This window comes from Medicago sativa, chromosome 6, assembly GCF_051527215.1.
Source record: "Medicago sativa cultivar Bolivia chromosome 6, Bolivia_mono, whole genome shotgun sequence".
Lineage (NCBI taxonomy): Eukaryota > Viridiplantae > Streptophyta > Magnoliopsida > Fabales > Fabaceae > Medicago > Medicago sativa.
In genome coordinates, this window is record NC_140754.1 from 79,397,664 (window position 1) to 79,421,289 (window position 23,626).

The 23,626-nt window shown below is 32.2% G+C and overlaps 2 protein-coding genes and 1 long non-coding RNA gene across 4 annotated transcripts; all 3 read left to right on the forward strand.

Moving 5' to 3' along the window:
* The first annotated feature begins 2,774 nt into the window (after window positions 1–2,774).
* Window positions 2,775–5,479, forward strand: LOC146917166 (uncharacterized). Its single transcript, XR_015014120.1, has 2 exons — window positions 2,775–3,314; window positions 5,015–5,479. It is a non-coding gene; the product is annotated as an uncharacterized LOC146917166 (long non-coding RNA).
* Window positions 5,480–7,246: 1,767 nt separating this feature from the next.
* Window positions 7,247–9,720, forward strand: LOC146917167 (protein C2-DOMAIN ABA-RELATED 3-like). Its single transcript, XM_085718950.1, has 3 exons — window positions 7,247–7,651; window positions 8,275–8,370; window positions 9,237–9,720. Exons 1-3 carry the CDS (start codon window positions 7,505–7,507, stop codon window positions 9,525–9,527), a joined length of 534 nt encoding a protein of 177 aa, XP_085575076.1. The 5' UTR covers window positions 7,247–7,504; the 3' UTR covers window positions 9,528–9,720.
* A 1,240-nt stretch (window positions 9,721–10,960) lies between these two features.
* Window positions 10,961–18,843, forward strand: LOC146917168 (Tetratricopeptide repeat (TPR)-like superfamily protein). 2 transcript variants are annotated; one of them, XM_085718951.1, is made up of 13 exons: window positions 10,961–11,358; window positions 11,451–11,496; window positions 11,708–11,892; window positions 12,423–12,530; window positions 12,807–12,989; window positions 13,779–14,303; window positions 14,664–14,759; window positions 14,848–15,021; window positions 15,605–15,832; window positions 16,668–16,811; window positions 17,004–17,192; window positions 17,725–17,844; window positions 17,940–18,843. In XM_085718951.1, exons 1-13 carry the CDS (start codon window positions 11,272–11,274, stop codon window positions 18,366–18,368), a joined length of 2,514 nt encoding a protein of 837 aa, XP_085575077.1. In that variant the 5' UTR covers window positions 10,961–11,271; the 3' UTR covers window positions 18,369–18,843. The 2 variants fall into 2 exon arrangements, with proteins under 2 accessions (XP_085575077.1, XP_085575079.1); XM_085718953.1 differs by having other exon boundaries at window positions 11,735–11,892.
* Window positions 18,844–23,626: the final 4,783 nt, after the last annotated feature.

Here is a 23,626-nt window from a genome sequence, read left to right on the forward strand (position 1 = left end):
TAGTCTTCTTACATAATGGTGAATAAATCTACTACTAGTCTTTTCATTCTTGATTTCCAGTAACGACTGCGGAGTCTGGGTTGCAGCCTGGATGAAAGAATGTGTTAGAAAAGATAACTAAGACTGTGTAGAAGTAAACCACTTCTGAATATTTTTTCTATCCACTTCAAACAAATTTATAATTCATAATAAGTTAAATTTTTCTGGCTTGCAGCTTTAGAGTTTATTTCTTTTTGTGGTTAACTTTTTTGATTAGGAAACACTAGGTGTAACATGATTTGGTTATTTGAGTTGCGAAATAGTTGCTATATTTAATATAACATTTCAATGTGTGCACTATTATAAGGGTTGTCCAAATACAAGGATAAAACTTGTCATTGATTTGGTACATAGTATTTACAATACAAAGATGGAAGAAATCACTGAAAAAGCATGTGAACACCGGAAGGATGTGGAAGAAAAAAAGGATTCAAATGTCAAATGGTGGATGGGTCTGCAAAAAAGGAGGAATTTATTTGTCAATCAATGATTGTATTATTACATGACTTTGGTTTAATTCGCACTTCAACATTTACAAATTTATTTGAATGTTTTAATTTGACATTTCAGTTTAGACAATTTTTCATTTTTATTTTTTACAAATGTAGATAATTTTATTTGAATGGTTTGACTTTGCAATTCAGCCTAGACAGATTTATTATTTGAATGGTTTAATTTGGAAGTTTGTTAAATTTCACTTCTCAGTTTAGGTTTTTTGTTGTTTTTGTTAGATGTGATTTCATCTATACTGCCTTGTTGGTTGTAGTGATAATCACGTTGGTTGAAGTCACCACAAGGCTCTTTATATGATTCTCTAAAAATGACATAGAAATTGAGTCAACATTATGAAAGTGTGTAGTGCAATTATGCACTAATATTTTCTTGATGAAAAATGCAAGATAAGCAAAATGCAAATAATTGTTGAGAACTATATTTTAGATTTTCTAATTTCAAGTAAGCAAAATGCATATAATTGTTGAGAACTATATTTTAGATTTTCTAATTTCAAGTAAGAAAAATGATAAGACTAAATTATTATTTTTTAACTGGAAAACATCTTCATGAGAAAACAGAAGACAAACAAACAACAGGAGCAAGATTTGACTAAGTTGGAACAGAAAAGATTGTAAGAAGAATTTAGAAACTTTGAAGCAAATAAACAGATCACAAATTACCATCAAATTTCATATTTGATTTTCCTTTTGGTTTATGTGATTGTAAACTGCAATTCATAAAAGAAATTATGTAACCGTGTGTGGTTGTTGTAATTGCAATTTCCAAACCACAATAAAAAACGTAAATCAGACATAAAAGCTTAACATCAATTACTCTCATATAACAGTGAAATTAGAGATAAAATTGGTGTTAAGCTTAACATCAATGAAAAAAATTCATTTAATGGATGGGGGATGTTCAATATATTTTTGTCATATGATATTTATGTGAATTGTTGTCATTCTATTTGTATTATATTTTCCAAAGAAAAAAAAATCCAAAAAAATAAGAGACGAGGAAGATGGAAGAGGAGTTTCCACAGGCATGCCGCCACTGAGAAAAGTAATAAAGCATGCCACACTTGACACTCCACCGCCGGGGTACCTTACACATATATGATCCGTCTTCCAAAGGAAAAAAATCCAAAAAAACAAGAGACGAGGAAGATGGAAGAGGAGTTTCCACATGCATGCCGCCACTGACAAAAGTAATAAAGCATGCCACACTTGACACTCCGCCGCCGGGGTACCTTACACATATGACCGAGTTTACGCTCTACAACATGAAAGCATGGGCGGTTCTATGGTCCGGAGACCCCGGGCTCCGGCCCAAATTTTTTGCAATTTCTTATGTAAATCCCTATGAATTTCTTATATAAACCCCTATAAATTGGGCAATTTCTTTAGTTTTTTAATTATTTGCTTGCAATTTCTTATCTAAACCCCTATAAATGTGTTGCAAATTTTTTTTGCCCAGCTTTACAATAATCCTGGCTCTGCCACTGATTGAAAGGAAAGGTGCACACAACCTAGTGACTCCATTAGTAAGCCAACATGGAAATAGCTTCATTCCCTCCTTTTAATTTAATATATTTATATATTTCTTTCTTATTTTCCCTTTTCTTATTTTCATTATGATATTGGTTTTATATATTTAAAATACAAGTGCATCAATGGTTTTTCTATTCGAAAAGGATAAGGATGAAAACTTGATTTAGCGAGGAAAGAGAACAAAGGGGTTCTCTACTACTCTATTTTTGCAGTGATTTACGAAAACTGTAATTTATTTTGTTACTACAATTATTTTAAAAATTTTCTCATTGTTATTATTGTATTTTAATCTTTAACTTCTTTGTATTTCTATTTTCTAATTATATTTATTGTATGTGTTACATCAAATTTTTTTCTATAGGTATTTGTTTAATGTGAAAATAGGGTGGAGAAACAAAGAGATAGAGGCCACCCTCCAATGGTGGAATACATATCCTAACCGAAGTCGAACAAAATGATGGAAGAAGAGAAAGGTTGTGCCCATGGAAGGGGTAGGGGTGGAGAGGTTTGAATACTATTGTTAAACTCTATTCTTATTATGTTTACATATCCTAACTGAAGTCGAACAAAATGATGGAAGAAGAGAAAGGTTGTGCCCATGGAAGGGGTAGGGGTGGAGAGATTTGAATACTATTGTTAAACTCTATTCTTATTATGTTTACATATCCTAACTGAAGTCGAACAAAATGATGGAAGAAGAGAAAGGTTGTGCCCATGGAAGGGGTAGGGGTGGAGAGGTTTGAATACTATTGTTAAACTCTATTCTTATTATGTTTACATATCCTAACTGAAGTCGAACAAAATGATGGAAGAAGAGAAAGGCTGTGCCCATGGAAGGGGTAGGGGTGGAGAGGTTTGAATACTATTGTTAAACTCTATTCTTATTATGTTTCAACCACCACTTTTATTTTCCTCTTTCTTTTGTGGACGTTGAGAGTGTGGTGTAAATTGAGATGGTGAACACATCTTACACTTTGACGGTGAACACTATATTTAACAATCTTGATTTATGTATTGAAGAATGCTAGGTTTCTTGAATCAAAGAGGGAAATAGTAGTATAAGCAAGCTTGAAAAAGAAGGCACTAGATAGATCAAAGTACCAAGAGAAGGTGCAAAGAATATGGAAACAAAGCCACGTTGAAAATGCAAATCTTCAAGAAAATAGAGGGAAAAAATTGCAAATCTTTAGAGTTTTCCGTGGTATGGGAAAGTATTAGATACAAAAAAAGGTAACTTTGAAAATGTTTTTCATTCAGATATATCGTTGGTCTCTCTTTCCTCTTCATGTTTTTAATTAATTGATGTTCTTTGTTTGGTTCTGGTCATTGATGTTTATAGCTTATTATAGCTTAGTAAAATGTTGGTCGGGCGTATGGAGAAACATATAAAAATAAATATATAAACATGTTAATTAGCACAGTAGAAAAAGCGGACAAACGGGCATGAAGTACCCGTCTAGAAGCTAGTACTAAATAATTTTAAATTTTCACATGAAAAATCATATTTTTTTTTTGTCCCACAATAAGTGATCGGTTGACTCCTTTAAAAAAATGATTGTTTGACTATTCTATACAAATTTAAAAATATATAAAAAAATAAAACTTTAACCCTTTTCGGTCAAAAAATCTTCTATTAAATTATTCTCTATATCTTCTATACTATATATAAAAAAAAAATAACCTCTTTCAGCTCTTTTATACTATTAGATGAATGTATAAATAATATTGAGGTAGAGAGTGAGGATACTTCTAAGATAACCTTTATAACAGGATATAGTTACTTAGTGTCAATTAGTGGAGTTTAGAGATATGATGTTTCCTTAATGTCTTAAGCTTGACTCTTAATATGATAGAGATTGTAGCAACTTAAGAGAGCCAATTCAGAAGGAACAACCCCTAGACTAAGAACTACATTCTCTTTTGAACAAAGAGGATTATAACTTATCAATTAATAGTATGTTTAAGAAAAATATCATTATTTTTAAGGAGGGGAGTCCTCGTAATAGAATTTCAAAGGAAGCTCATAAGAATAAGTCCACCATGCACCATAAATAACTTAAATGCATCCCAAAAACCACAACAACCGAAACAACTCAACCTGCATTGGTTTGGTTTGATTTCTATTTTAAAAGCCAACTGAACCAAACCAAACCACATACTTTTTTAACTTACCGTTAAGATGACATTTAACCTCAAAACCGAACCAAATTGCACCGCAAACACCCTTATATTGATGTGTAAGTGATTTTCTTATTAGTGACATGTACCCAAGATTGAAGTGTTAGGTTTTTAGAAACAAAAGATTAGTTTTGATTTAATTCGTCTATACCGTTCACAGGGGCGGAGGCACATTGGTGCCATGTGGAGCTAAAGCTCCACATGTTTTTTTCCTTTTTTTTTTATTTTTTTATATAATTGATAAAACACAAAAGAAGTAGCCCTCTTCTCATCCTCTCTCTCAACTTTCAGTCCCATCCCCATAGTTTTGGTGTGCTGCTGCTTTTGTGTGGTCTGTCACTTTAGCAGTAAGCATTTTTGGCTTGCATAGTGTTTATTTTTATGGAATTGCTAAGTATTGGCTTGGCATGTGCTTGCTTTTTTGTTTTTAGCACCTTTGTAAGAGCACACTACTCTATTTTAGACTATTTGATCCGCGAGTTTTTGTGTTTCTTACACAATCTCGACGAGAATAATATTTGTTGATTAAAAAAAATATTTAGTTTGCATTATTATTAATTTGAAATTTTAGCTCCACATGTATCTAAAGTCTGGATCCGCCCCTGACCTTTCATGTTAGTTTCCATAGCACTTATTCACTTGTTTTGTTATAAATCTATATAGAAACCCATAATTTATTGTAAATACTTAAACAATATTTATAATTTTATGTCAGTAAACTGTTATTATCAAGTTTCCACCACTTATTGTAGGTTTGAGACTTTATTTACAAAGAAACAAAGAATCTGAGTACAAGGTAATTCATTAGGCGGGCCAAGACAAGCTAAAAGCAAGCAAAGTTCAGAGACTCAGGAAGAAAAGCAAGAGCACTTGTCTTTTCCTTCCACTTGAAGAAACCTTGATTGGCTAGACAAGAATGAATTCATCTAGCGTGACAATACTTTTCTGATTAGCATAAATAGACTTGTTAGCATAATTCTTGGAATATTTTTACACTCTCTGTCTCGTTTTAAGAGAGAGAAACTTGGGGAGAAGTTGTTTTCATCATTAGGAGCCGTTGGAGGCTTGGATTTAAGATTTTGTATGATCTTCCATCATCAATCTTCACCTCTTTGTTAGCTACTTCCTTCATGGGTAACTAACTCTCTCTTTGTGTTGAGATTATCTTTAGTTAGCTAGGATTTCGATGTAATACTCTTAGATTGGCGTGTATATATATATATATAATCTATTATTTATTATTTTCTTTAATTTAATTACGTTCTCAATGCTTTTTCTGACGTGCAATCCAAAATTGAACATTTAATTTAGAAAGTGCGAGACATCGACTTTTTATCTAAATGATCTAAATTAAATCATGTGTAGATACTAATGCATACACATAAGATTAGGTTTGCATTCACTTACAATATCCGGTCATATGCCATTGGATTAATTGACTATTTTGTTTAGCATCAAAAGTTAATTGATACACGTCATTTTCCAGACATGAAAACATACGATGCGGAATATGTGGCGATATAGTTAATCATAGAAAGTATATAATCGATCAAGATAACACATTGAGAGAATAACTATTAACATATCTCAACACACTTTTTTTTATCCTTATTTGCAACTTATTTTATAATTGTTTCATACAACAAAACTCTTTTTAAACCTTGATTTATATCCTTATTTGCAATATATATGAGCACTTGACAATTGTAGGTTTAGAGTAGGGTGTCAACTTCGTTGGGACGCCCTCTATTCCTTACATTTAAGTTTGTTCTTGCTTAATTATAAAAAATAAAAAACCTTGATTTAAAATAGTGTAAACTTTTCCGGGAAAAAAAATAGTGTAAACTTGAATGATTGAAACCATAACACAATCTCTATGGACTCAATATTTAGTTTTTGATAAAAACTGTCATACTTACTGTTATGGGAGGATAGTTAAAATTCTTTTTATCAACAGTCAATGTAACACTATTAATCAATCATAATCATTATATAATAGAAAACATTTAATTTTAATCATACCTATTACTATGGTCACATATATAATTAGTAGATTTATTGAGAGCGTAAAACCTTTTACAACAACAATGTATCAAAATGAATTTATTGTTATACCCCGACACTAAATCACAACCAATCAAATGAATAACTTTAAAACTAATTATAAATAAAATCGAACATTAATCGACAATGACGATGAAGATGCATATAAATTAAAAGACCGGTCTCTCCGACATCTTATCTTACATGTATTCAAGACATCGATAATCATATGATTGAGATTAGATAATTTAGATTCAAATTCAATACTTCAAACAATAAAATAGTATAAAATCTGTTATGGACCGACCAGAAGGCCAATTCCATGCTGACACGTGGACTAAGCGTCCACCACACTAAGGTACGACGCCTGAAGGAACACACCAATAACGGTGCACCGTATCACATTCGAGAGTGCGCCTCCGCGCGACAATCACCATACACGTGTCTTCTTACCGCTCCCTAATCACACGCCGCATATCCCACGGAGACAGTTATTCTCACGCGCGCCTATATAAGGGTGACTTAACTTCACCTATGATTCACTTTTCCTACACTTTTTACACACTCTTTATCAGTTCCATTATTGACTTGAACATTGGAGTGCTAACATACACCTTTCGTCTTACCGCGAAGACTCATCGCCACTGTATTAAAGCACTTTCCGCCACCGTTGCCTCTCATATCAAAATCTATATTCTTTAACTGTCTGATCTTAATTGCACGATCATCAATGTCCCGGTATAGTGAATACCCATGAAAGCCAATTTTTTTTCTCCTTGTAATAATGGGGTGCAAGTGTAACCGTGTAAGAAAAAAAGGAAATCTAGTGGAACGCGTTGGTTGATAATTCCAACTGTCATGGATAACAACTTGTCATAGACAGACACAATCAAACACAACCTAACAAAACAACATTATAACACCCAAACACATTTATATATGTTGTGTTCTTATTATTGTTAAGGTTTTGGTTTCACATGAACAAAAAACAAACACAGATTCCATTGATTCATTCATAGTACGTACACATCTTTCTCAGTGGGACCCACCACCACCATTTTTTTTCATGCACATCACGTTCCTCTCATTTTCTTTCCATAAATTCACAATTTAATTTAATAATAACATAATTAAGAAGAAAAAGTCTCATTTATATCCATATAATAATTAATTAAGATTAAGAATAAAAGGAAGAAGAAATGGAAGAATCACCATCAGCATCAAAAAAATCTCTGATGGAGAATCTATTAGGCCTTCTGAGGGTTCGTGTGAAGCGTGGTGTTAACCTTGCTGTTCGTGATGTTCGTAGCAGTGATCCTTATGTTGTAATCAAGATGTATAATCAGGTTAATTTTCAATTCTTCTACAATTTTTTCCATTTTTCAACATCATCATCATAACAATAATTGAAAATTCTATTTGCCAACTTTTCTTAATGTTAATTCAACCAACCCCTTTAATTTTTTTTCAACAAATTCTATTCAATTTTCTTGCTTCTGATTTATTGAATCAAGGGCCACTTTATTTTATTTTTTTGAAAAATTCTCAATAGTGAAGAAATACCACTCAATTTTCTTGTTATTGAGTCAAATTGTGTACAAATTCTACTCAATTTTCATGCTTTTAATATATTGAATTGAATCAAGGGTGATAAGTGTTGAGAAATTTTACTCAATTTTCTTGCTATTGAATTAAGCACTTTTTTTTATTTTTTTTGAACTGCTCTTAATTATGAAGAAAATGAGCAGAAACTGGTTTTTTAGTTGTTAACACTTCTATACAGGACTTGACAGTTTGAGAAAATCTGTTAATTTGTATGAATGTTTGAATTGATGTTGAATGTAACATAGGTTTTAGTTATTGAAGGGTTTTAAATGCAATATTTATCCTAGTAGAGATACTAGATATTGTGTTGTCTTAATATTATGCACAATCATGATGTTTTTGTTTTGTGAATTTTATTTTTCAGAAACTTAAGACTCATGTTAAGAAAAAGAATGTTAATCCTGAGTGGAATGAAGACCTTACTCTGTCTGTTATAGATCCTAATCACCCAGTTACATTGGTAAGTGATTGAATTATTTAGTTGTTTGATGTCTTAATTTTCTTGTTTATAACATCCATTTCAGTTAAACAATTTTTGTTTTGATTAGTATGTAATTGTATTCAGTACTGTCGAATTATAGCAGTGTACAACATAGTGGAATTTGAACAAATCATTATTGTTCAGCATTATATTATTTAGTACAAAGTGCGTTGTCAAATAGCGACGCTATAACATTGTAGTGTAGCAAAATTTGAAAAAATCGCTATGTTCGTTTATCCACAATTGACAACACTGATCTATTTATGGTTCCAATGAAACCAGGATATTGAGAGTCGTACAATGATAGTAATGAATTTTGAACCTGTGGCCTCATGCAAACCTTTAAAACCCTTTCTTTTATCACTTTGAATGTAATCTAATCATTGTCCATTCTACTCATTTGCGGTCTTGATAACGAGGGTCCTAAAGGGAAAAACTGGTTAAGACGCGTGTAATACACTCCATTAAATGTTTCTGATTATAAAAGCAACAATTATATAATTTGATTTCTTTTCAATATTGTACCTGTTTTACCTTTCATTAGATTTTTTTACCATTGTTTCTTTAACGAGTGCTCCAAGGGAACTCATTTTTTTGAGCCGAGATGTTCTGATACACTGCCAGTGTCAAATGTTTATACTGTTAAGAAATTACAACTAATTGTATGTGTAACTTTAGAAGTAGTTCCGATTAAGTCAAATATTTGTAATGATCTGACGGTTGTAACTGATTGATAGTGTAAAAAATCTTTACACTGAAGGTGTATATGAATTAAAACCTATCAATATTTGTTCATTCAATGTATTGGATTGCTCATTGGTTGATTATTTTCTTTCTGATTGCAGACTGTGTATGATCATGACACTTTTAGCAAAGATGACAAAATGGGAGATGCGGTATTTGACGCCTCGGCCTACATAGAAGCCCTGAGGATGAATGTAACCGGCCTTGCAAACGGCACCGTAATCAAGCGGATACAACCAAGCAAGCACAACTGCCTTGCCGAAGAGAGCTGTATTTATTATAGCAATGGCAAAATTATCCAAGATATGATCCTTAGATTGCAAAATGTGGAATGTGGTGAAGTGGAAATCAGTTTGCACTGGATTGATCTTCCTGGTTCTAAAGGTTTATAATCTTATGAGATGTTTGTTTATTATTATGCCTTCAACTATATGGTTTTGTGGATTATGGTCAGTTTTTTTCTTTCTAAGATTTGAGTAGCAAATTGAACTTGTGACATTATTCAAGTCTTTGATATTTATGTCCAGTTTGTAATGTATAATGTATTTAGTACAGTTGAGAAATTTCATTTTTCATGTTTAGAAATACATTTTGTTGTTTGTTTTTTTCCTTCACATGTTATTGAACTGAATTTTTCCAACAAATGATTTATAATGAATGCATAAAAATTGGATATTTGACCAATCAAATTTTGGCTCATCATACACAGGTGAACGATGAAAATCTTGTGTAAATTTTACATGTTGTCACATATGATTGTTGCGTTTTTTTGTCAAACTTTTCTCATAACTATAAGTATCTTTTGTTTAAGAAAAAAATCGTCTTTTTGTAAGAGGGAAATGTAGGAACTGTGGTATAAGCATTAAATCTAAGTTTAATCTTTTCAAATATCCGCACAATGCACATTGTAAGATAATGTAAAGAGTAGTGTTTGCTTCAAATTTCGATCAAACAATACAAAATTCTCATTTATAAAACTTTTTTATTTCAAATCGAAGTAACTTTACATACAAATGTGAAAGATCAATTATTTCATTAAAAAATTCATTTAAGAAGTTGATTTATCAAAAAAACAAGTTTTTTTTAAATGACAAAACCAATCTTTGTAAAAATCTAATGGACAATACATATTGTTATGCCAAATTAATTGATTATTAACCAATTCTAAATAGAATTATAAAAAGATCAAAATATCTAACTTATATCACACCATGTTTAACACCTACTCCCTCGGTCCCAAATTAACTGATTTAGTTTGATCATGTGAACTATTCATATAACATATTTTGATTCTATTTTTCTACAAATATATAAAGACAAACGATAACATATGAGATATTGTTGAATTTCAAAATATAACTTTTTAAAATTTCAGCTAATATCAAAATTGCACATTTTCATGTGTTAAACAACCAACTGTGTCGGTTAATCTTTTTTTGGTGGTGAGCGAAGTTTGAACCCAAACTTTGCATATATTATGCATTGTCCCTATCAATTGAGCTAAGCTCATGAAGACTTGTGTTGGTTAATATAAGACAAAGACATACTCCCTCTGTTTCTAAATATAAGCAAAATTGACTTTTTAAATTCATTCATGTGGTCCATAATATGAACCACATACATCATTAGTTGAATGAACCTAAAAAGTCAATTTTGCTTATATTTAAAAACGGAGGGAGTAATATTTTATTTAAATCGTTTCCCTAACAAAAAAAATATTTTATTTAGATCGTTCGTTTGATCAATCTAACGGTAGATAAATTAAAAGAAAGAAAAAAAGCCAAAAGAAAATGGTAACCGCCTAAAATTGTGAAAGCTTGAAACAAAACAAGACAAAGACAAGACTTCTCAACCCATCCACAACGGCGACACAACCGTGAACTGCAGGACGCCGGCGACGGAAAATACGGCAGCAGGCAACACGCCGGCATGTGCCATCCCGCACCCGTTCCACTTTTTTACATTCATTGGATTATGACGAAGAAGAAGATATGTAGAATTTGATTTGCCTATAAACTGTTTGCTTTAATGTCTGAGTGAAAATTGTTGAGAAAAGAGAAATTGCAGATACTGGTTCATTTGCACAACTGTTTCACTGACTCGACCGGTCCGGGTTTTGAAACACTGATCGAAAGTATGCATAAGCTTGGACTCAGAGCAAGTGTTGCTCTGCGCTCAATTTCAACTTGTAAATTAAAGTGCCATCATTACCAATATGTCCATGTATGCTTCTTATCTTATGTATTATTATGCTGTTAAATCTTAGTGTTTGCATCTTGTATTCTTTCCTAACGCTTCCTCATGTTTCATTGTAGAAAGCTGAAAACGAATTCTATCGAAATCTCACCACCACAACAATAGGTAATCAATCACACAGTACATTATATACTCTTATCTAAAGGTTCAGTTGCAGCCCAATAATTGACTTCAATTTTGTTTTTAATGTTGCTCGTATTGTGTGCACGTGTAAATCGATGAATTTGTACATACACAATATTCTTATTGACTGCTTGATCAATCGATAGCTTTCATTTTTCTAACATGTGGGATGATGTCAAACATAAAAATGTAGGTCCTGAATTTATTGAATCTGTGGCAGGATCGCCTGTGCAACTGCAAATTGTCAAGGCACTCCGCTCCGGTGAGAGAAAAAAGGCTTCCCACTTACTTCTGGATTTTGGTCACAGAAGCCACTCATTATCGGCTGATGATTTTGTTGATATTTTTAAGTACTGTGCACAATCTTCTGATCCACTGGTATGCTAATTGAGATGCTAACTGCCAATATGTTAAAATCTGTTTCAAGCTACGAAGCACCGACGATTCTCAGATTAGGCGTGTCCCCGTGTCAGACACGCGTCGGTGTTCGACACCGACACGATATCGACACCTATGATTACGCTGAATTATGTCAATTTCTCAAATTATTATCGGTGTCGGCGTGTCAATGTCCACGTCGTGTCTGTGCTTCATAAAGCATGAATGTATGATTCCTGTTGAGTAAATGGTGATTCTTGCTGCAGTTCAATTATAACCTTGACAATTCTTCTACTCTATCCGGTGTTTTAATCACATTGATTTATTCTCATCATTGTGTTAACTACTAGCTACACTATGATCATAAACTGTAAATAACCTGCGTAGGTCTACCTAACAACAAATCTTATCTGCACTGCTTAGTTACAATTAGCAAATAGCAACTATATGTTCTTTTGCGCGTTAGTTTTGAGCTTAAGATATTATTTCAACTTTTGAAATTTATTCCTTCTCCTTTTGAATTGCTGTAGTTTGTTATGGAGATCTGGAGATTAATGGAGTCAAAAGACATAAGCATAAATAACACATGCTCTTCTCTTATGACACGGGCCCTTTGTAAAGGGGTTTACATGAACAAGGTAAACTACCAGTTTCAGAGATAGTATAGTTGAGCATATAGATATTTACCTTCCTTTCTTTTAACTTTCTTAACGAAGAGAGAGGAAGGGTTGAACAAATGTTGATATTGAATATGTCCATTACTTTTTCTTGGAAACTATACCTTGAAGAAAAAAACTAACAGATTTTTCTGAAAGCACAACCGTATAATATTGCTATTTTTTGTGGTAATATCGAATCACATGTAAACTAATAGATTTTACTTTACTCTTGTCTTCTTGTTGTACTTTGTTCAGGACTTTAGTATCATGGATTTTCTTGCAGAAAGTCGGCATTTCTATCCAGTTCTCCCACTGTACAATAGTATTTTAAGGTCCTACACAGAAATCCAGAATTTGGTTCAAGCAAGAAAATGTTTGGACTTGATGGAAAAACAGATGATTGGAAAGAGTGAAGTTACTTATACTGCACTTCTCAAGGTATGCATATAAAAAGTACTATTACTTTTCAAGAAGAAATATCGCTGTTTGCGGTAAGTATTTTTTATACATGGAGGTTTGACAGATTAGAGTATTTGTGGTTTTCATTTTTTTGTTTCCATTTCCCGTTGCAGTAAAAACTACAAAAATATGAAAACAGTGAGAACAATAAAAAGTTTGCATTGTTTTCTGAGCTAAACTTTGAAAACAGGAAAAAGTTTTCTAAAACCAACAGGTTGTTATCAAGTCTGAAAGAACTTTCAATGTGAAATTGCAAATCACTTGGTCTGGACCACGATGCGTGTTCTTATGAGTGCTAGTTTCAAAATATGCTATTTGATCCTTTGTTCTTAGAGCCAATTTTCATCACCATAGAGTTTATTAAATAAAATTATTATCCATTCATAGGATGGGAAAACATCATTGTGTTATATTCTTTGACTGGACTGTCCATCAGTTTTTGTGCTTTTCTCCGTAGTCTTAAATAGAGAGAAAGAAGTCCTGGAAAATGAATTTTGGTTGTTCGTTGTCGTTTCTATATCATTTTTATTCTTATTCCAACAGTCCATTTGTCCAGTGATAATGGATTTAAAACAAAAGAAATCAGAAACTGGAAATATGTATTTTCAACTTTTATGACTCAAATGGTATGGAATCACGTAACAACACAACACAACTAATTTATTGCATTAGCTATACTGTGATAATGTGTTTCTATCTTTGAACGCATTCTCTTTTTTTTTATGTTTTTTATGTGACTCGTATCATTTGTCTTGCCCTGTTTCTCAGCTTGCAGTTTTGCAGAAAAACTTGCCTGCAGTCCATATAATTTGGCAGGAATACATTAAGCTTTACAGTATGAGTACCATTGCTCTGCGTAAGTTCGTCTGGTCATTTACAAGGCTAGGAGATCTAAAATCTGCATATAGAACACTACAACAAATGGTGTCATTGGCCATGAGGGGAAACATTTCCATTGCTAGAACAGTTTATGGGAAGTTGTATTCTACTAGATTGGACATCCCTGTTCCTTCAAATGAGAGGCTAGGTTCAACCATATTGGACATTAGGAAGAGCAAACAACATAACTCTTGTATACTCTCTCCTATGTATTTACCGAACATTGTTTCTGCAAGTAAGGAGCAGCAAATTATTTGTATGGATGATAAAAAAGCAAAGAGTGCTGAAATAAATGGACTGAATGGAAAAGAACACTCACTGCCTATGAAGGTTCTTAGGTGGTCTTTTAATGATATAATACATGGGTGTGCAAAAGAAAAGAATTATATGCTTGCATGGAAGCTTATATTACAGGTAGACATTCGACTAAGATGTTTAATGTTATTTGTTGCTATACTCTATGTTATACTGGATATGCAGAATCAATGATTTTCTCTTATAAGTATTGTAATCATGAGAGGTTCTCTGCATCGACACTGTCTTATTATATCACATTTCAAAAGTTCAGAATTCAGACCTCTTAATATTTTTATTTTTGTTGCGTCTATTGGTTGAATCTAAATGATCTAGGAATACCAACGAAGCTGTGTCTTACTGCATTTTCCTTTCTTAATCTGTTTTAAGCATAAATGAAATTCATGCATTTATTAAAATATAAGGGAATTTCATTAAATTACTGTCTTCTAACATATTGAAGGGCCGTTATCTGTTCAGATGCAAAGTCTTGGTTTGCAGCCATCCAGCCATACATATAATGGCCTTATTAGAGCAATTGTTTCTCAAAGAAGATTTGGGGATGCCATGAGAATGGTGAGTTCTATTACAATGTATCTGTTGATGCCTCTTTTTATAATAGAGTAATTTTCTTGGACTAATACTATTTTCATATAATTTGTAGTTAAAAAAAATGCAACAGGAGAATTTGAAGCTACATGATTCAACTCTAGCTACACTTTCAGTTGCTTTCAGCAGAGAACTACAGTTAGATTTAGCCGAGTCTTTGCTGAATCAGATTTCTGAATGCTTGTATCCACATCCTTATAATGCTTTGCTGGCTTCATGTGATGCACTGGTGAGCTCAATTATGAAACTTCAAATCAAAACTCTGTTTTTTTATCACTTTTGCAAGACTAAAATCACTTTACCGAAAGACTCAAAATAGCTAAATTTGATCTGTCAAGTTGTGAGAGGAGCATAGAGAAACCCGAAAATATAAGAGTATTCTATATACTACTTATATTACTGAATAATCTGGTCGTACAAGGTGAAGCACAATAGAATAGAAGTTAATTTATATTAAAAGGAAACAAGGAAACTCAAACTATTGTATTTCTATACATATTTCTACCATAAATTTCTGGACTGGGATGATTTTTCTAGTGGGTTTTATAATTTAGGGCCCGTCAAACAAATGAATGTCTATTTATTATTATTATGTTGTTGGTTACTGTTTGTTTGGTTTTGATTTGTTGTAATGACATGCTAAGTTGCCATTCATTTCATCAAATAGGCTAAATAGTGCCAATTAGGTTGAGCAACTGAATTTGAAATGAACTATCTCTACCAGATTCCTCTTGAATTTCTGAAGTTTTGTTACTCTTGTATTTCGGTGTTTATAACTGCTTACATTTTATTTATGTAATCAAAATTTGCAGAATCAACCTGAGCGTGCTGTGCAAGTGTTTGCAAAGATGAGGAAAATTAAACTTTTACCTGATATGAGAACATATGAGCTTCTGTTTTCATTATTTGGTATTGTTAATGCCCCATACGAAGACAGTAATATGCTGTCACAGGTGGATGCTGCTAAAAGAATAAATGCTATAGAAAGGGATATGGCAAATAATGGCTTTCAACACAGTTATCTTTCATTGAAAAATTTAGTAAGTTCTGTGATGTTTCCTTTTTGTGCATAATATAAGGATGATGCAATCTTATGTGGAATTCCTTCTGCTAGAATCTATGAAGAACATTAATATGACTAACAAATTCTAACAGATACAAGGCCTAGTTTACTTAACCTGGTCCATATAGGTTGTTGGGCGTGTCATTTTTTCTTGTGTAGTACACCCACTTAGTTGGGGGTCGAGTACTGACTGTCTCTCAAGGTCAAAGGAAAGTTTCACTATAGCTACATGACCAGCAGTGCTTTGTAGTTCTTGATGGGGGACAGAAAATAGCCATCAAGTGCATAAAGCTAATTGCCACGGAAAATAGAATTTCCCGTGGATGAGTGATATAAAAGAAAAATAAGATTAGGAATGGATGTGTTTGAGAGAAAGTTGAACAAACAACTGTTGAGGAAAATATGAGTCCTGTCTAAGATGGTATGGTTGTTGAGGAGAAGAACGGTAGAGGGTTTGAATAAGAAATGTTCATCAGATGGAGGATGGCTTTATAAACATAAATAGAGGAAAAGAAAAACATATAGGTTAGAAACCATTAATAATGATATCAACTCAAATGGCCTTTTTGGAGACTTGTTTTTTGGTATAGCACAATCACATGCCTCATTTGATCAATGTTGCTAACCTTTATCTTGTATGAAAAGAATGTTGTTGGTGGTCATGGTTGGTGTTTATTATTTGCGTATAGTTTCATCTACACTATACATACACACGCACTTGTGCAAAAGCATACTAAATAGAGAGCCAACAAAAATTCTAATGTTTCAGTGTTTGCAAAGCTCACTTAGCTGTGTCCTCTGATTCTTTTCAGTTGAAATCCCTTGGAGAAGAAGGAATGATAAGAGAGCTAATCCAATATTTACATGTGGCCGAGAATCTTTTCATATATAGTAACCCTTCATTAGGAACAGATATGTACAACATAGCATTGCATTATCTTGTTGAAGCCCAAGAAGTAAGTGACTTGTACATCATTGCTTCTTTATTTTGACACCAACTGTGTGAAGTGGGTATGTTTTTTTTTTTAGTAGTAAAAGGAAAAAAAAGAAAAAAACAAAAGAAAAACATACCTAGTTCACGGTTGGTGCGGAGTGCGTGTTATTATGCATGTCTGTCTTGAATATGATGTTTTCCGCTTAATATGCAGAGCCACATGGCAATTGAAATTTTCAAGAAGATGAAGTTGTGTGGTTGCCACCCTGATTCCACTACATACAATATAATGATCGACTGTTGTAGCATCATAAGAAGTTATAGATCTGCTTCTTTGTTGATATCAATGATGATACGGGAAGGGTTTTGTCCGGTGGCTTGTACATATACTGCTCTCGTTAAGGTTATTCCTGTTTAACCTCTTATAGTGCACTCAAAATTATTTTCCTTTTGTCAATTTTTTTGCAGTTTACTTAATTTATATGAAGAGAGTCAATTGTGCAGATTTAAAATTTTATAGTAACTTTAAAACTTTTTAATCCCCTTCACGAATCTAGTAATCTGCCTGAAGTGACAAATGCATGCATTTAAGTTGCATAATTCTATCGGTGGCGATACATTATTTGCATATTATTTACTCAATTTGTGCAGAATTAGAGGTTTTATTGAATGAAATATGATGACATGTTCTCTCCCGAGTTAACTTCCTCATTGCCATAGCATCCAATATTTCATTTTATCTTGTAACTTTAGACATCTAAGGCTGAATGGAGTCTGTACATACAAACTCCATTAAATCTTTGTTATGAACCCTTATGCATATTTTGATATCTATATTTATGTTTTGCGTGTTGCGACGAAATCAGCGTTACTTTTGCTGATTTATTGTTCTAACTTTTTTGCATACAACTTGATACTAAACTTGTTTACATTAGATTTTGTTGGAAGATGAAAATTTTAATGAAGCCGTGGATGTTCTGGAAAGAATCAAATTGGATGGCATCCAACTTGATGTACTGCTGTTTAACACGTTTCTCCGCCAAGCATGTTACAGGGTATTTCACCTTTCTGTGCTCATTTCTAATTATGAAGGAAACTTATAATGTATACACTAATTTTTTTTTTCTTCGTAATTTCTTCCATTACTTAGGGAAGGATCGATGTAATTGAGTTTATCGTGGAGTTTATGCACCAAGAAAAAGTTCAGCCTGATCCAGCAACATGTGGCTATGTCTTTTCTGCATATGTAAACTCAAGTTTTCACAATACAGCAATAGAAGCATTGCAGGTTTTAAGTTTGCGTATGATGTCTGAAGATGGAAACATACTTAAAGAGAGGAAAAATTTTGTGGATGAGTTCATCCTTAATGAAGATTTGGTTTCTGAGTCACACATATTTAAATTATTTGAAGATTTTGAAGATGAAGTTGCAACAGGGTTGTTGAATTTAAGATGGTGTGCCATAATTGGGTTTCCTCTATGTGAGTCAGCTGACCGAAGCCTATGGGCTAAAAGACTCGAGTTACGGTTCCAAAAGAGGTTAGCATCTGGTTCCAGAAAAGGAGTGCATGATTTTTGAGCCTTGCACCTTTATAATACGCCAAACCGACCGACAGGAGCCTATTGTGTGGCCTATGTTAGGCCTAGGTCAGAGCATAACTCCCGATCGGCTTATTTTGTAGATTGAACAATATAAGAGGCCTATATAGCAATCATCTGTGACCTCAAAGTGAAGGCCCATAAGAGCCCAATAGAGCAATCATATTGAATGCATGATTACAATAGTTCATAAAAAAATTCTGATAGATTTTAATAGTTTAATAATTTATTTTATGTGGAAATATAAGTATTTATAATTCTATTCACAGTGGTGGCTGAAGGCGAATAAGCCGGGTTTTTCTTTTGATGGTCTTCGCCGTTTCTCTACGTGAGGCATTCCTCCTTGTAGCTGAGGCTCTAGTTTCTATTATGTTTGCTGATTTGACTCTTTGCATTGTTCTTTTTTAGGCACATCTTGTGGACGGTTTATTAATATATTTTGCATTTGGTTAAAAGTTCAGTTTTAATACAATGTTACTGTAAATTCTTGGGTTAATTATGTTTTTGGTCCCTACAAAATGGCGACCTTGTAAGTTTAGTCCTTACTTAATTTTAATAGCATTTTTAATCGCTACAAAAAATTTATGCACTCAATATTAGTCCTTACTCAATCCAAATTTGTTTCATTTATGCTTAAACTCTTAAGTTTTTCAACAATTTTTTACAGGCGTGTTAAGAACGTTATTAAAAGGTCCTCCGAAAAAAAATATCGCAAAAATTTGATTTCTACGTCCATATTTTTGTTACTTATATCTTAAACTTTTGTGGTTTTAAAAAATTCATATTTAATTTATTTCATGTTAAAAAATTATAGATTTTAGTAAATGAACCGTTCATAGCGTTCTAAACTTGTATAAAAAGAATCGTTAAAAAATTTAAGAGTTTAAGGATAATTAAACAAAATTTATTTTAGCAGGGACTAAAATTATAAGTAAATTTTTTTTTGTAAGGATTAAAAATGCTATTAAAATTGAGTAAGGACTAAACTTACAAGGTTGCAATTTTGTAGGGACCAAAAACATAATTAACCCTAAATTCTTTTACATTGTTAACTAATCATAAAGTATCTTATGTGCAACTTCTAAAGTAGGTATGACAAAATCAATGTTTAATTAATTTGTAGGTCCCTGAACTATTTGGGAATTTTTAAGTAGGTCCCTAAACTAAAAAAAGTTGTAATCAAGTCTTGAACTATTATATTTTTTTTCAATTAGGTTCTTCCGTTAAAAGAATGTTAGTCAATCGTTAGTCAATGATGATGTGGACTGTGACATGTCAACTAATTTTACACATCAACATCCACCCAATATATAAGTCCCTAAACTAATTTATCTTTTGCAAAAAGGTCCCTGAACTAGTTTAGATATAAAAATTGGTCATTTGAAAAATATCCAATTCACAACTTACTAAGCAAAAATATAATTGTTAACAATTTGATTTGATACATTATAGAATAACTTATACATAAGCACTTATTTATGTACTAATGCAAGTGCTTAACTTAAATATTTAACCAAATAGGTCAATATCAGTTTGTAATGTATAACATCGTTCTGATTTATTATTTATTATCATCAGTATTAGAGATCATATCATTTTAGATTGGCTCTACTCTGATACGATGCATATATTCGATATTCAAACTGATCTAATGGAGCTTTTTGAAATTTTCAACATAACATGATGTTTGGTCAAGAGTGTTAAACCACTACACATGTAAATTCTTCAGTATATGCTATATTAAGTAATAATTCTTTATGTCGTTTTCTTTTAATGATTTGAACTAGTACTATGAAATAGTTCTCGTGGCTTGTATTTCCAGTTGTAAATGAGGTTACCAATTGCCTAACATTTTTTTTTTAAAGAACACGACAGTTTTATATTCATGGTGAAACACCAAGGTTGGTAGTTGCAAAGGAATGAATATATTAGAATTTTTAAAGAACATATAGTTGAATCAGATACTCTTTTCTTATTGAGGAGCAATTATATTTTGTTTTAGTTGTCCTTGGGTTGGGTATATCAAAATGTTTATTCTTATTTTTTAAAGGACCAACTTTTATATGTCTAAATTAGTTTAGGGATCTATTTACAAAAGATAAATTAGTTGGTGTGTTTGGCAACGAGAAGAAAGTGAAAAGAGAGAAATAGGTGAGAGAGAGTATGAGAAGAGAGAAATAGATGAGAAATAGAGTAGATTTGATGGGTTGTTTGGTATAAGAGAAAGAAGAGAGAAATAGAAGAGAGAGAAGTGTGTTTAATTTTAAAAAGACAAAAATACCCTTATGCTAAAAATTAATATATTTTGTTTTTGGTGGTGGCCGGGATTTGAACCCCGGACCTTGCAACCCCGGACCTTGCATATATTATGCATTGTCCATATCAACTGAGCTAAGCTCACAAGGACTAATATATTTTGTTTACGTTTCTTTTAATTTCTATCAAAAATAAATTAATATTTTATTTTAATTTAATTTAAATGCATGTAATTTTTATTTTACAATGTTAATTTTTTTATTAAAAAATCAATTACTAGCACAGTCAAAATCCACTTCCTGATTTTCTTGTTTCCTCATATCGCTATCTTTTTCACTACTTTCCTTAATTTTTTTCCTCAATTTCTTCTCGTTTCCATACTTTTATGTTATGATGAGCCACTCCACATGCAGAAAAGGTACTCAAGAGGGTATGAAAAAAGGTTCTTAAGATTAAAGTGATGGGGAAAGGATAGATCAAGTGCCAGTCATGGAAATATGGAAGTGGTGAAAGGGGGCTCTGGTTGTGAAGAAGGACAATAACATAAGGGCAAAAATGGAACGACACAATTAAGAGCCTTGTCTCTCCCCTTTCTTCTCTATTGTGTGGAGAAATAAAAAAGTGGTGGGTCCCACTACTTTTTAATCTCTCTTACCTATTTCTCTTCCTTCCAAACTAGAGAAATTTGCTCTCTCTTCTCTCTTTCTCTCTTCTCCCTTTCTCTCTTTCTTGTTTCTCTTCAACCAAACATTTAGGGATTTTGTTATATTAGGTGGATGATGATGTGTATAAATAGTCGACATGTCACAGTCCACGTCAGTATTGTTCTTAACAGTTGACTGACATTCCTTTAACGAAAGGACTTAATTGAAAAAAATATAATAGTTTAAGGACTTGATTACAAGTTTTTTTAATTTAAGGACCTACTTAAAAAATTTCAAATAGTTCAGGGACCTATAGATTAATTAAACCTAAAATAAAATATTTTTAGTAATGAGACTTTATAATTGACATCAAAATCAACATTTACTCTTCGGGTTATGCTAACAAGTGTCCTAACCTTAGGGCATTTGTTAAGGAAACTAAAAGTAGTGTGTTTGCATTGAATTCAACAATATTTTAACTTTTAAAAACTTAAATTCATCACTTTTCATTATTTTTCAATTAAGCATGAAACTACTTAACAAAATAAAATACAACCATAATTATAACGAAAGTTGATAAGCATGAAATATACTAAATCTTTCATAATAAGATGAACCAATATTCAAATTTCGATCGAAAGATATCTTAATATTTTGTGTCCAACAATACCACAAATAGGATTAATTAGTTTTCAGGATTAGAACCTATGAAAAACTAAAGAAACAATAATTGAAACAAAAAATAGCACACATAAAATCAACATCGGATATTGTGTTTGAAACACTTTGTGAATCCACATAATTGTGCTTTTACCATATCTAAAATTTCAAACCTTAGCTAGTATGAAAGGAACTTTATGCGTAGCATTCTTTTCTTTTCCAAAAGTTGGTCTCCTTATTTACAATCAAATTTCCCATTCAACCACATCAAAAACATGTTTGCGGCAACATTTATCTCACTGCTTGCTCAAATTGATAAAACTGTGGGGACTTGAAATTAAATACTTTGGGGTGAGCATAATAATAAAGAACGAAGATATTGCTCAAACATTTGTAGTGTATATTTAGTTCTACGGTATGAATAGTTGATTTTGAATGAATTGAGAATTGATTTTGATTAAAAATGAGTTAAAGATAAAATAATTTGTGTTTGAATATATTCATGTAAAAGTGAGTGTAACTTTGAATTTGTGTGTAAAAATCAATTATAGAATCAAAAACTACAAATTTTAACTTTTAGTTAAATCTATTATAGAGGCAGAATCAATTCTTTTTTTCTTTTTTTTGTCTTAGATGAAGTGGTAAGCCAGTGAAATTAAACTCACACACAACTGTGAGGTTCCGGGTTTGAACCTGGGTCACGACGTCCGGCCTTGCAATTTTAGCATCTGCCAGTTGAGTTAGGACTTCTAAACTGAGGTAAAATGAATTCTACTTGCAAGAAATCAAACATGTAAGAATCAATTCTACGTTTTCACAATCGATTTTGACCTTTTCTAAAAATGAAACCAAACATATCAAACGCTTCATATGCAATGTGGTTATTTTAAAATATAAAATAAAAATCTACCTCTTTTAAATCGTCTGATTTTAACCTAACAAACTACTTCGTTTCAAATGTGTGAGTGCTTGATCTCCGGAATTCTTACATAGTCCAAAGCATGACGAGGTGTATATATTGGAATGTCCTAACCGTTGCTTTATTCCATGTTCAAAAATTAGTTTCTACTAGCCACCCTTTCTTGGTAGCCAATAAAAATATTGAAGGGCACGAAATTTTGGGAACAATTTTATGACTATTTTTACTTCCAAGGAAATTAAAAAAAATAAGGGGGGTTGAGCATGCATGAGGTTAATAAGACAAACAAGTTTATTGATTATAGAAAAACATGATTAAATAAATCGAATGCGTGCGTTCAATTTAATCTCTTAGGGAACCAAAAAACTGTTGCATTGCGTTCATCTAAGCATGGAATTTGATGTTATAATTAGAATAACTATAAATTGTATGACTGACATACCAATCAGTGTTTGGATCCAAGTTACTTTAATTTTTTTTTACTTTTCATTCTCTGTTGATCCTATTGGCCTCCATCATTGACTTAATTCAACGCATGCTTGTGCTATCATTTCTAGAAAAGGAGTAGGAGTTTAGGGAAATGGATTTCGTGTTGTAACTGCGTGATATAATAATAGTTTCCGGTCGTCCGATCTAAATCAATGGATGAGATTATTAACTATGTAAAATTATCAGCGTAATCTGAATCGTCCGATCTCAAATCAATGGTTGAAATTTGTAACTGTGTGAAACTGCGTGATTCTGCTATAGCAGCAAATT

What these genes read in the sequence shown, in the direction of transcription:
- LOC146917167 (XM_085718950.1), top strand. Translation starts at nt 7,505, where the DNA reads ATGGAAGAATCACCATCAGCATCAAAAAAATCTCTGATGGAGAATCTA. An exon ending in TAATCAAGATGTATAATCAG is followed by an intron (nt 7,652 to 8,274) that starts GTTAATTTTCAA and finishes TTTATTTTTCAG; the next exon opens with AAACTTAAGACTCATGTTAA. An exon ending in CTAATCACCCAGTTACATTG is followed by an intron (nt 8,371 to 9,236) that starts GTAAGTGATTGA and finishes TTCTGATTGCAG; the next exon opens with ACTGTGTATGATCATGACAC.
- LOC146917168 (XM_085718951.1), top strand. Translation starts at nt 11,272, where the DNA reads ATGCATAAGCTTGGACTCAGAGCAAGTGTTGCTCTGCGCTCAATTTCA. An exon ending in ATCATTACCAATATGTCCAT is followed by an intron (nt 11,359 to 11,450) that starts GTATGCTTCTTA and finishes GTTTCATTGTAG; the next exon opens with AAAGCTGAAAACGAATTCTA. An exon ending in AAGGGGTTTACATGAACAAG is followed by an intron (nt 12,531 to 12,806) that starts GTAAACTACCAG and finishes TACTTTGTTCAG; the next exon opens with GACTTTAGTATCATGGATTT.